This window comes from Suillus subalutaceus (assembly GCF_016647625.1).
Source record: "Suillus subalutaceus strain FC151 chromosome Unknown DFJ58scaffold_32, whole genome shotgun sequence".
Taxonomy (NCBI): domain Eukaryota; kingdom Fungi; phylum Basidiomycota; class Agaricomycetes; order Boletales; family Suillaceae; genus Suillus; species Suillus subalutaceus.
Genome location: NW_024540281.1, coordinates 14,051 through 27,113, shown reverse-complemented (window position 1 = coordinate 27,113; position 13,063 = coordinate 14,051). Strand labels below are relative to the sequence as shown.

The 13,063-nt window shown below is 49.0% G+C and overlaps 5 protein-coding genes across 5 annotated transcripts; 2 read left to right on the top strand and 3 right to left on the bottom strand.

Annotated features, from left to right (window-relative positions):
* Positions 1 to 33: 33 nt before the first annotated feature.
* Positions 34 to 2,205, bottom strand: DFJ58DRAFT_726028 (uncharacterized protein; the record flags this gene model as incomplete). Its single annotated transcript, XM_041385314.1, has 5 exons — positions 34 to 867; positions 919 to 1,301; positions 1,339 to 1,725; positions 1,776 to 1,877; positions 1,935 to 2,205. 5 exons carry the CDS (start codon positions 2,203 to 2,205, stop codon positions 34 to 36), a joined length of 1,977 nt encoding a protein of 658 aa, XP_041245656.1.
* Positions 2,206 to 2,506: 301 nt separating this feature from the next.
* Positions 2,507 to 3,516, top strand: DFJ58DRAFT_657957 (KptA family-domain-containing protein; the record flags this gene model as incomplete). Its single annotated transcript, XM_041382005.1, has 5 exons — positions 2,507 to 2,698; positions 2,751 to 2,909; positions 2,961 to 3,051; positions 3,102 to 3,179; positions 3,227 to 3,516. The coding sequence occupies 5 exons, from the start codon at positions 2,507 to 2,509 to the stop codon at positions 3,514 to 3,516; spliced, it is 810 nt and encodes a 269-aa protein (XP_041245655.1).
* Positions 3,517 to 3,554: 38 nt separating this feature from the next.
* On the bottom strand, positions 3,555 to 5,835 carry DFJ58DRAFT_874418 (MFS general substrate transporter; the record flags this gene model as incomplete). Its single annotated transcript, XM_041394392.1, has 15 exons — positions 3,555 to 3,688; positions 3,737 to 3,855; positions 3,910 to 3,956; positions 4,007 to 4,065; positions 4,115 to 4,256; positions 4,313 to 4,366; positions 4,421 to 4,495; positions 4,542 to 4,585; positions 4,645 to 4,682; positions 4,738 to 4,922; positions 4,976 to 5,104; positions 5,157 to 5,267; positions 5,314 to 5,527; positions 5,585 to 5,716; positions 5,775 to 5,835. 15 exons carry the CDS (start codon positions 5,833 to 5,835, stop codon positions 3,593 to 3,595), a joined length of 1,506 nt encoding a protein of 501 aa, XP_041245654.1. The 3' UTR covers positions 3,555 to 3,592.
* A 1,281-nt stretch (positions 5,836 to 7,116) lies between these two features.
* On the bottom strand, positions 7,117 to 7,888 carry DFJ58DRAFT_778725 (uncharacterized protein). The gene is made up of 2 exons (XM_041389658.1): positions 7,581 to 7,888; positions 7,117 to 7,523 (listed from the first exon to the last, which is right to left on the bottom strand). The coding sequence occupies exons 1-2, from the start codon at positions 7,864 to 7,866 to the stop codon at positions 7,486 to 7,488; spliced, it is 324 nt and encodes a 107-aa protein (XP_041245653.1). The 5' UTR covers positions 7,867 to 7,888; the 3' UTR covers positions 7,117 to 7,485.
* A 295-nt stretch (positions 7,889 to 8,183) lies between these two features.
* DFJ58DRAFT_726025 (uncharacterized protein) lies at positions 8,184 to 9,110 on the top strand (the record flags this gene model as incomplete). Its single annotated transcript, XM_041385313.1, has 2 exons — positions 8,184 to 8,553; positions 8,605 to 9,110. 2 exons carry the CDS (start codon positions 8,184 to 8,186, stop codon positions 9,108 to 9,110), a joined length of 876 nt encoding a protein of 291 aa, XP_041245652.1.
* Positions 9,111 to 13,063: the final 3,953 nt, after the last annotated feature.

Below are 13,063 nucleotides of genomic sequence, written 5' to 3'. Positions count from 1 at the left end.
GCTGGATGAATAAATTACAATTAGGCCATATCCCTATGTGGGTCTCCCGATCTCATCTTTCAGTGGCCCTAGAAGCCGCTCAGTCTCTATACACTCCTCTGGGAGCTTGAACACTCGCAGAATGACGTCAGACCCCATCATCAATTTCGCTTTGTTTACGCGGTTCTGCAGCTCGAAGCGCTTCTTCTCCGCCTCCGTCATAGATGGCGTAGTCTGACCAGTCGCCCGCCTGAAGTTGCGCAAAGATAAAGAGCTGGAACTCGACCCAATCGAGCTTATGGAGTCCACAGACATCCTCGTTTTGGTTTTGGAATCTGAATTTGCGGGAATATCAAATGAGGAAAATGATTGTGGAAGCAGGGTCAATTTGGAGGTGGGTCTCCTCTTCACGGATGGCCCCGGTTTTGCGGCATACGGCCCCAACTCTTTCAAAGTATCCGGGTCAGACATCGAACGAAGGGGGTGTGGACGAGTAGCAAGGGGTTGTGGTGGCAAGCTCGTCTTCTTGACAGGCCCGGGAGCCTTCGTGGACATGAGACTCGCCGAACTACCTGTAGCATCCGCAAGTCCTGCATTGTGTACATCTCGGATGAACACAGCCAGAATCTGCTGGGGACGCTCCATGGCGATGGATGCATACAGCTCCAGATCTTGCTCGCCTGAATCCCCAATTAGGATGAACTTCGAGTCAGGAAAACCATCAAGGACTTCAACCACATTTGCACGCTTGCGAGTGGCGGGATCAGAAAGAAGGGCATTGAAGAAGGATCTACCACTGTAAGATTTAAGGGCAATAGATCCGTGCGGAAGGTCGGATATCTGCAAAAAATCTTTGATGACTGGGAGGAGTTCAAAGGGGGAATTAGACTGGGGGAGTTATGAACGTGAGTACACCATAAAATGTGGCATGGCACTCACGACGTAATGGAAGCGAACGCCTCGCTCCCACATTGACTTGTACCATGTCCCCATCTCTGGAATAGTCGTTTCCTCGAGGTCTTTAACAAAAACGTTGCGGAAGACGGCACGAGCACCACTCGTGATATTTGAGAGCTTGATAGTATCGTCTATGTCTGTTATTACATGGATGGGTGAAAATGTGATTGGAACAACCAGCGAAATGTTCTTTGGAACGTCTGTGTGAAACAGGTATGCGGGTGTGGGCGCAGGCTCAGGTAACAGCTTTGCAGAAACGAGTAGCTCATGCTCTACATCCGATCCGTCGGATTGTCTGTGCCGTGCTATAGGATGCCTAGATAGATCCTGCCAGGGAATCTTGAAGGGGTTTGCGAAGGCGCCGTCTGGTCCAGTGACCACGTGTTCAGGTGTACAGCGGACCATCCTTGAGAGCGTCACGTTTCGAATGGATGTCGCCTGGGGTAGTAGATACAGCAAAAATGGATATTTGGACAGTGCGGGATGATAACGCGGATGACCAAAATGGTCGCAGACGCGCCTCGAGGTTCTTGTGTTGTTTATGGAGTAGAGCGCTCGCAAACGGCGCTGAAGGTGTCGGTTGAGGGTCAGACTCAGATTCATATGGTTCTTCAGTAAGTCGAGGATATTGTGGGTCCCTCATGTGTTCGAATTCCTTGTCTAGTTCCATCTCGAAGTCATCTGCTATTTCGTCTGGACGGGGAGGTAGCCTGATGCCGTCTATTTCTATCATAGATGATCCTTTGACGGGCGACTGTTGACCCGGTAGTTTGGGTAGAGATGCATAACCTGATCATGACTTCAGCTTAGCGTTACAACATAATTTTGAATGAGCGCACTTCTAGCTAGTCTCAGAAACGCACGCTGAGAGCGGGTAAGAAATTCTGGCGACCTGCGTGTCGTCGCATAGCCCGAGACATAAACAAGTAAGTCAAATGCATCTGCAAAAAGTAGGCCTTTGAGCCGAACGAAGCTAGCATAGCAAGAGCGTTACTTACTTTCATCCTCATGCTCACTCACAAGCCACCGTGATACCCAGCCAGGAAATAGAGTCACTTCGTCCGTGGTTGTCACATCTGATCCACTCCATCTGATTTTCTTACCCACCCACTGACTCCAGCTCTGCATTGTCGTCCGCCCATCAACGTAACCGCTCTCCCCTTGTCTGAGCGCTCGGCGAGTTGGTATATACGTGCGAAGGTTCTGTTTGGAGATGAAGGATTTCAGGCCAGCCAGACGCGACGATGGGCAAGGGTTACTTGCAGACATTGGTCTCTCCATGAAAGCCGTCTCCAGGTGGTTGCATCAAGGTGCTAAAGCTGAAATCACCATGTTGTTGCTGGTGCGGTGTTTACTTAAGTCCAGGCGCCTACCGTGGAAGCCGCTGTAGGCCGTTGGCGTGCAGGCACGGTGAGTGACATATGTGTGACTTCATTTTGGATTCAAGTTTATTCACCGCGGACCGGCATCTGCTTGAATGCGGACCTTCACCACCTTCCATCTAAGCAGACAACTTTTATTGGTTAATAATTTAGCGCAACGAACACAATCGTATCACAGGACACGATACATGGATATCACACAAGAGCTAAAACAGGCGGACAAGAGTGGAAAGAAGGGACCATCTCCAAAGCTTAAAGGACACCCTCGTGATGATCCACGGGTACGTGTATCGAAGAGCCTGAGCTGGCTGCTACGGCATGGAGCAAAGAATGCAGGATTAGATATGAGAGATGACGGGTATGCCAAAGTCTCAGATGTGGTGAGTTGTATGAGACCTGTTAACGTTTTGTAGATTTGATTACTTCGGATAGCTCTCGAATCCTATGTTTAGAGACGTCAATTTCTCTCAGTTGCAAGAGATCGTTAGCAAAGACCAAAAGCAGCGATTTCACCTTCTATCAGAGCCTCGGTCATCTGACTCACCGTCTGACATATGGTGGATCAGAGCAAATCAGGGGCATTCCTTGAAGGTACTTAACTTATAGCCAAACGAATGTTTGGTTTAAATATCTTGATCACAGACTGTCACGCTGGACATGCAGCCTATTACATCCGCATTAGATGTACCAATGGCTGTTCACGGCACGACACTTAGTGCCTGGGAGTTCATAGGTAAATTCTCGTCTATAAGGTGGTTTGTCCTTCTAACACATATCTGTCAGCTACGCAAGGCCTATCCAAAATGAAGCGAAATCACATTCATCTTGCCCAGGGCATTCCGGGAGATAATGTCATGAGCGGTAGGTAAAACCTCATCTACACGCGTTCTGCGATTTACGCTCTATAGGGATGCGCAACTCCTCACAAATTCTGATTTTTGTTGATGTGCAGAAAGCCCTCGATGCTGGTGTTCTGTTCTACTTGTCCGCTAATGGCGTTGTCCTGACAGACGGCAACGAAGGGTTCCTATCACCAACTTATTTCCAGCGGGTGGAGTTTGCCAAGGGACGCTCGCCGGTACCAGGATGGGAAGGCGCAGGACCAGTTGTACCACGGGCATTACTCGCTCAGTCCTCGCTATCCGTCGAAGGTCTTCAAGTTGCACAGTCTGATTCAAATACAAGTGAATCTACATAATTTGCATTCAAAGCGCTGGTACGCTTTGTTTCAGTATTTTTCGATACCGGATGGCATATTCCTCCTCGATGCTTAGTCACTTCTCCATGTTGTCTTCCAACTCTTCTTCCTCTAGAATTTTTCGTGACACCTTGCTTCGAGCACGAATCCTAGACCCATAAAAGAAAAGTACCTGGCCCCAATTTAATAATGACCTGACAGGTAGCTAGTTTTGTCTTACCCATGGAATGGGCACTAGCGCTGCACCTATGCATCCGAACAGGGTCAGACCCCATCTATACGTCAAGCGAGCAAACATTTGTGTCGTGAAAAGAGGAAAGATTGATGCGGCCAAATTTCCTGGGGATTCATGGCATTAAAAAGTATTTAGAGTCGTGCAGGAGACGAACTCACGACACAGGCTTTGGCCTGCAATGGCTGACGATGCATATGTCCCATAGCTATGAGATTGATGAGTTTCATTCAATCGCGTAGGTCAAAACATTTTCACCAATCTGCGAGATACAAGAAGACCACCATGTAAATCACAAATCCGCCGGACATGAATATCTTGAGAAATGTCAGTCTCGCAACTGTGACGAAAATGCGTAGGACAAACAGTGAGACCGATTGCTGGCGCTATCCAATGTATTTCCGGTCTTGCTGTCCAAGCATAGATGAGCATTCCGATTGGTATGAAGAGTGCCGCAACACAAGGAAGATAAAGACGCGCTTCTTGACGTTTCCGAGGATAATGTTTGCTAATTCGAACAGGTCGATGATCCATAGATGTGCAATGTGGCCAGCGCATGCTTACTGATATAACTTTTCTTGATAGATGTTGGCAGAGTATCCAACGAAGCTCCCAACTCTAAGCCGGACAATAGTAAATCATCGTCACGAGTTCCAGATTCTGTCGACTCACATGAGGGTGCTGAAAACAAACCCCGTGTCCTGTACGTTAAATCCGTAGACCGCCTGGAACTCAGCGGAGACAGACCTATACCTGGGTTAGATGGTAAGCACAACGATATAGAACGGCGTACTCTAAAAGGGCGAAGACTACGCCCCATGTAAAGCCAATCCACAACTGCGTGAAAGAAACACTCCTGTTTAGCTCCATCTCTAAAAAGTAGCTGCAGAGCCTACGCTGAAACCCTGGACGATAGGCTCCGTCAGCAAGAGGTCTGAAAAAATAAAATGTCAGCTGATATGTGTAGATCATCGGCGAAATTTGCTGACAAATTGGTCGTGTGCAGGAAATCTTGATCAAAGTGCTTAATTTTTGTTTTTCAATTTCTGCTTTCGCTCGGTATCTATCATCTCCTGTCTCTTTTCGCTTCTTGCTTGCCAGGCGGGTTAAAACTATGGTAGCGCGCGTTTCTTTCATGAGCAATACAACAGAGATGAAATAAGCCCCTGTAAACCTGCAGGAAAAATCGGTCAATGGAATGTGCGTGATATGTTCCAAGGGACTAACATAACATGAACCCACTGAATCCATCTCCATCCAAGGCGAGGATTTGCCTCTATTACACCAGCAATTACGGGTCCAAGGCCTGTTCCGACCACAGCAACAAGAGCGAAGAATGCCATAGGTTGTCCACGCCTGTGAAGATAGCTGTAGCGATGAAACAAGTAAAGATCTCAAAATGCCCAACTCATGTTGCTTCCATACGTCGGCGATCGAACCACCCACCAAGGTTGCACCTGTTGAGCCGAATGCGCCCCCGAGCAGACGTCCAAGTATGACGGTCTGTATGTTCGGTGACCTGTAATAGTCTGAAACAGCGTCACGTTTGTGAAAAATGAACTTACAGGGCAATCATCATTTCCGTCAGCATAAATCCAAATGACGAGACGATGTATATGTTCAAGCGACCGAATTCTTCCGTGAAGGACGAAGTGATGAGAGGAATCGTGCCAAATCCGATTGACCACATGCTCAATCCGACAGTGGCCTGGAACTGAGTGCAGTTTAGATCCTGCATCATCGACTGGTATCCCATCGAAAAAGAGGCCGACGCTGCAGCTAGAGGCACAATAATCTATCAATTCTCTAGTCGCTCCGTGGCGTAGATTAGATTACCGACTATCCCAGTAAAAGCACACGCCACCAATGTGATCGTCCACTTTGCTTTGTATGAGAAATTCATGGGATCCCGTGTGTCATTATCCTCGAAGGTTACCTGTTGCTCATTAATAATAATATTGATTGAGGCTGGAGGGGCCAAATCGAAAAGTACTTGCAAGAAATTTATCGTTGTCCTCGGACATACGGATCATTGACGAAGGAGAGCTGATTATGTCATGTTTCTCTGAATCTTGTACGGTCGCCATGAGCTTGTGGTGAATGTCGCAGGGCAATGAGGGTACGAGTAGGTATCCAACTGTATTTTCCAGCTATTTTAAAAGTCTAATGGCACGACTTCTCTCATGACTATAAAAAGTCACGAGCCCGCACTGGCACAGAGATAGGCCATTGGCCGAAACCCTGTCTAAATGCAAGTTAGCTCAGGTTAATAATCTTGAGCTATCCTGAGCCCGAGAAAGTACGACCCTGTGTGTGAATGTCAATGTGAATTATAAATCGGGTTATCGGACAGACACAAGCCCAGATTTACGTTGATATTTGAGCTCGTTCGAGGCATTCCTAAGTATCCTGAGTGCGGACAGTGAAGACAGCGCTCTGACGGCCGTCAGGGACTCGGACACCGGTACGTTCGTCCGAAGGAGCAACATTTTGACTTTTTCGAATCAGTGGCCAGGAAAGCGCTTCGCTCAATTCGGCAAAGTGGCAAATAGATGTTCCCGAGATCATGATGCGGGGCAGCCAGCTCGAGGTTATATGAGCCTGCGAACGAAGATGGCTATCATGACGTTGTACATGCGAAGAGCTGCTCCAAGACAAACTCTTGGGATGTATCCTACATGCTACTCACCTAGATTACGTGTTCTCAGACAATTCGTGCACTGTGGCCTATAAACGGTTCATGATTGAACGAGGGAGTGTAATCGCCACCTCAGGAGGCGCTCACCTGAGTGACACCTGTTCCCACACTTGTTAGTAACGTATATAGTATAACATGTCTGTTACTAACGAGGGGGGGAAACCTACGCTGCAGTACTTCAGCGATAGTCGCAGCACTTAGCATTGACTTTCAGAAAAATCAAGAGGGCGGGAAAATAAATAATAGGGTAGGCTTATCTGATCGATTTGTCATCGCCCCGGATATCTCCCGCCAGGTACAATGCTGCCGCCACGCCTTCTTGATGGTTCCCACGCCATTCTCTTTCTGCCTCTACATCGTCGGCAACGATGAGCTCGCTATTCTGCTTGTCTGTGGTCCATATTCCGCCGTTCTTTTCGTTTTAATCATGCTGATTGGCTTCTGACTGCACCGCCAACGTCCTCTGCGCTCCAACGCGCCTCTTTGCCATAGAATTGCAGCAGGTATCTCTCCTACAAGGTATGACACTGTCACTATGCCTTCTAAAGCTGCTCATGCCATTCTCTTTCAGCCTGTGCATTGTCCTTGACAGCGAGCTCACTATCCTGCTTGTCCCTCGCCCCAATCCCACTGTCCCTTCGATGTCTGTTCTCGATGGACCCTTAGATCTGCAGCAGGTATCTCCCTTACAAGGTACAACACTGTCACTATGCCTTCTAAAGCTGCTCACGCCATTCTCTTTTAGCCTGTGCATTGTCCTCGACAGTGAGCTCACTATCCTGATTGTCCCTCGCCCCAATCCTACTGTCCCTTCAATGGACGTCTGATGGCATTACTGACATCTTTGGTATTCACACACTGCTCTCTTTCCCTCTGCATCATTCTCTTTCCTCCACGTCATTGGTACTCCATCCAACCTCATGTTGATCAGCCTTAACTGCTGTTTGTTTTACTCTTTCTGCGACATTATCGTAACCCGTTTCAACACTACCACCACCATGGTCCCCTCAATGTGCCGCCGACACCGTGGTGCTCGATGTTATTGACTGGTTACTATACTATCAATGTGTCTAACAGGTACTGAGTACTAGTCTTCATCTTTGTCTGAGCTCGACTCATCATCAGTGCCAACAGTTGCTTTACTCTTGGGTTGCAACACACGAGCCCTCGCTTTCCTTGGTACATAAACTTGTTCCCCGTGTGCCTGCCGCGCACGGTTATCCTTCATCCTCTTGACAAGCTCTTCCTCTGACAGAGAAACCCACTTGCATGATTTGGATTCGAGAGCATCCAATAAAGCCTTTACCTGAGCTCTTCCACCAACCTTAGAAGGGTTTTTCACACCTCCTGGCAAAGGCCACTTCGTTAGCTCTATGCTGTGATGTTCTACTATAGCGCACTCATAGTTCGTATAATTCATTTTAATTTTGCCTGACACATTCTTCTCCATTGAGATGAATTCTTCAATGATTTATGTTAGTGATGGCATAAGTGTGACAGCATGAAGCACGTACCTAGGTTATCTTGAATAAGCTCACGGCATTCACTAATAAGTTTGTTAAATCGCTTCTTGGACCCGAACCAAGTGGCACCCCGACTAGGACCCCCAAAAATCCTCATCAAACACAGCGCTCAACAGCGCGCCCAACACCTAGAGGCGTTACTCCGCCCCAGTGGAATCATCTACACTAATCTTTTTCACCCCCCAGAAATGTTTGACGCATTATTAAGACTAACATGCCCCCAGGAAAGGCCACCTCTGGCATGGGGCCTCTCAACTCCAACTCCCCCACCCAGACAACGGCTCCCAACACCCGCAAAACCACCCGCTCTCAGACCTCAGTGGAGGAAATTATGGCAACCCGTAGTGCGGTCATGGACACGGAGAGTGCAGAGGCATACCTGGCGTCCAAACTGTTATGTCAAGTCGGTCAACCATTCACACTCACCCACCTCTCCACCATTCTGTTTCATATCAGACAAATGTTCACCGTCACCCCAGTGCCGGTGAATGCGGCAATTTGTGCTGTAGCGTTCCTCCTGAAGAAACAAATGGTATGCGAGATAGCGGAAGCGGCAGCAAAAGAACTGGCACTCACCTTATCTGGTTCCCTAACTGAGTCACTCTCCACCTAATTGGTCGACCATACAATTGCAGCGTTAGCCCCCCAGATAGCTGGAGTTCATGCCGCCTCAGAGAGCCTAGCCAAGACTGCTCAGAAAACCGAGGATACCCTAGCCATTACCCTTGACAAAGCTGAGTGCCTGCACCGGATAGCCAGAGATGAGCGAACCGAACAAGAAGGTGGGGTTTCGGTAGCCTCCAAACGCCTTGAGGAAACTGCGGATGCCTTATATGCCACGATAACAGACTGTCAGAACACCATCAAACTACTTGCCCCCTCGTTGGATGCCACTCAAGACCGCACCAACCATCTATCCCTCCAAATGACCTCTACCCCCACCCCCATCATTCCCCACGACCCAGCCCACCTACAGCTCTGTAGTGGCTGCTCACCTCCCTCCCAAGGTGGACCAAGCTGTCGGCCAAGCAGCTGTTCGGGCATGCGAGATCCTTCTAGACGCCACCCCAGGCTCGAGTCTATTCCCACCTGGAACTACAAACAGGGAGATAGTGACTCGCCTCAAGGAAGCACTCAATAACATTAGGGAAGATAGCACCCCACAAGGCAGTGTCAGAGCCATAACCACACTGCGTAACGGAGGAATAGTAGTAGAACTGGAATCTGAGGATCTGGCATCGTGGCTCCACAGCCCTACAGGGCGCACTCTACTTGAAAGTCAATTCGAATCAGCAGTATTGTTCCGTTCCCGAACCTTCGCCTTAGTACTAGAATACTTACCAATTCAACTACAGATAGAAAATGACAGCTTTCTCCACCAAGTCGAAGAAGAAAACCAACTCCTGGCCGATACACTAACCTCTATTCGCTGGATCAAACCTCTGAACCGCAGATCCAACCAGCAGCGCAAGGCCTTCGCTCTTCTGCAAGTATCTGATGCACCCACGGCCAACAATATCCTACGAGACGGACTGTGTATCGACAATGAGAGGATATCCATCCGGAAGAACAAAAAAGAACCCATTCGATGCGCGAAGTGTCAAAGGTACGGCCATATCGCCTGCAGCTGCACAGACGAGAATGACACCTGTGGTACATGTGGAGAACATCACCGTTCCACCCACTGCAATGCATACCGCACTACCCATTGCGTTAACTGTCACAGCAGCAACCACACCAGCTGGAGTAGGAAATGCCCGGAATTTATTCGACGCTGCGACCCTCCTTGACAAGAAATTCCTGGAGAACAAGATGCCTTACTTTCCCACTGAAGCTGCGTGGACACACACCATCGTCCCACTGAGACCCCCCAGAGCGACCTCGGACATGTTCTCCCTGCCTATTCCGCAAGACCTGCTCCCAAGAACCAACAACACCCTCCATCAAACCATGCTCGCACTCCAAAAACCTCCCTCCTCCCCGTCCCCTCCACCCCGCTCCAACTCCAACTCCCCTAGTCAGTCCACATCCTTCTCTGACATCCTAAGGGACATCTACCCACCATTAGACCCTGACCCTACCTCACCTCCCAACACCCTGAGTCCCTCTCAACCTTCTGGCAGTCCCCCCCCCCTCCTCACCCCCCACTCATGTCTAATTACACCCATACCAACAACATTCGGCTCAAGATTTGGCAACAAAACCTCAATACCTCTTTGATCACTCAGTCTTCCCTACTCAACAACCCCGTCATCGCGGACTGGGATATACTGATCATCCAAGAGCCCTATATTAATTTCCTTCGTAATTCTAGCGCCAACCACCACTGGCACGTCCTCTACCCCTCACAGCACTATACCCACCCCCAGCAGCAGTCGCGGGCACTCATCCTCATCAGCACAAGACTCGATACCAATTCATGGAAACAGCTCACCTTCCCTTCATCAGACATCATCGCAATTCAAACTTCTGGTCCCTATGGACGATGTACCATTTTTAATATCTATAATGACTGCACCCATAATAACACGCTAACTACTTTTAACACTTATCTAGAGAACAACGCCGCCTCCCTCAGAACATCCGACAACGATCACATGCTCTGGTCAGGGGATTTCAATCACCACCACCCCCTGTGGGAAGATATCTGTAACCGCCACCCATTCAATTATACGGCCGCCAGCCCCCTCATTGACCTCATTGCCGACCACAGAATGATTCAGCTCCTGCTGCAAAACACCCCCACCCTCCAATCCATCAGCACAGGCAATTGTTGACGATTTACCTTTTAGACTTCGTATTACCTTCTTGTTCTTATCACCATCGACACCACATGCAGCGCACTCGTCTTGGCATCTTCTTGCTTCTTAACCATACGAGCTTTCCGCAAGTCCTTTCGCTGGTCTATTACCTAAACTCACTATACCTTTCGTATAAAGCTCGTGTCGGCTGTAACACACCTCAGTATTGTTCTACGACTTACTGAGGTGTGTATGCATTCTCTTACTTGTATCGCACTCATACTCATGTACCCTAGCGCTTCTCCCCGCTAGGTACATACAACAATATTAGTATTGTTCTACGACTTACTGAGCGCTTCTCCCCGCTAGATCTATTAGCGTGATTAGCAATTGGATGCGCGCGGACAATGTGTTCGGTACTGAACACCTCCTTGATGCAGTCGTCTTGTGTGAAACTGCCCCAGAACTTCGTGGACCAAAGACCGACCACCTCCCTATACTACTAACCCTAGAGCTCGAAACCCCCACCATGGATGCAGAACCTCAATGCAATTGGCGTGGGGTCGATTGGGACGCCTTCAACAAGTGTCTCAAGGAAACCCTCACCACCAGACCTGCCTAACCTCTTGCATCCGATGAGGAATTTCAAGAGGCCGTGCAGCACCTTACCCAATCGATCACCACCACCATGGACTCCTGCATGCCCTACTCGAAACCCTGTCCACACTCCAAATGGTGGTGGACGAAGCGACTATCTTTCCTCAGATCCCAGGTCAAGAACCTCAGCAAGTTGGCATATCAGATGCGAGGTCTCCCCCAACACCCCAGCCATGACAAACTCAAAGCGACCAAGGACCTCTATGCGAACAAAATAACGGCGATGAAGAAGCAGCACTGGTTAGATTGGTTGGAAGACATAGAAGGTAATGACTTATGGACCGCTAATAAATATATCTCAGCAGAACCACGCGATGGAGGCAAGACCTGAACTCCCTCCTTCTCCCTCACCAATCAAGATGGATCCATGGCTGAAGCAACTACCAACAACGAGAAGAGTCGAATTCTAGCTAAGTCCTTTTTTCCTCCTCCCCCTGAAGCTGACCCTGTTCCACAAGATGTGCAGTACCCCGACCCAGTTGAGCGCCTACCCCCAATCACCATGGACCAGATAGAGAGGGCGATATGCAACCTAAGTGGGTACAAAGCACCCGGTCCTGATGGGATTTGCAACATCGTTTTCAAGGAATGCTCTGGCACCCTTGTCCCCTATCTCCTACACCTTTTCAATGCCACAATATCACACCGCACATACTATCAGCCATGGCGAAAGTTCACTACTGTCGTCCTATGTAAGCCGGGCAAGCCCAACTACTCAGTCCCCAAAGCCTACCAGCCAATCGCCCTACTCAACACAACCGGAAAGTTACTGACGGCAGTAGTAGCGGACCAGCTCACCTATGTCCTGGAACACCACCAACTGTTGCCCAACACACACTTCGGTGGCAGGCCGGGTTGATCCACGTCCGACTCGCTTCACCAGCTCGAAGCCACAATCAAGAATGCGTGGTGAGCGCACAAGGTGGCCTCAGTCCTGTTCCTGGACATCAAAGGTGCCTTCCCTAATGCTGTGACAAAGCGCCTGCTTCATAACATGCAGATGAGACGCATCCCAGGTGACATAGTAGACTTCACTGAACAGGTGCTGACCAACCATCAAACGCAATTGAAATTTGATGGATACATGTCCGACTGGTTCCCGGTATCCAATGGGATAGGCCAGGGTGACCCACTATCTATGATCTTATACATCATCTATAGTTCTGACCTGGTTGACGTTGCAATGCCTTGATGTGGTAGAGAAGCCTTGAAAGAACTAACATTAGCATTCATTGATGACACAGCTTTCATCGCCATCAGAAAGGACTTCTCCGACACTCACACCATCCTTGCAGATATGCTTGAACGACCAGGCAGAGGCTATGATTGGTCAAGAGTTCACAATTCCTGCTTTGAAACTAACAAATTTGCGCTAATGGATTTCTCTATGAATAGACACAGGCCACGCCCCAACATGATCATTCAGGGTGCCACCATCCATCCCTCCTCAACTCACCGTTTCCTCGGTGTCATCCTCAACCAGGAATTGCGCTGGAAAGCACAGGTTGACAATGCTGTAGCAAGAAGGACGTCCTACGTACTCCAACTACGATGTCTCTCTACATCTGCCAAGGGCATCCCTATGCGGTTGATGCGCCAACTATACCTAGCAGTGGCAGTCCCCAAGATGTTGTACGCTGCGGATCTCTGGTTCTCACCCATCATTTGCCATGGAACAGACACCCTGCAAAGAGGT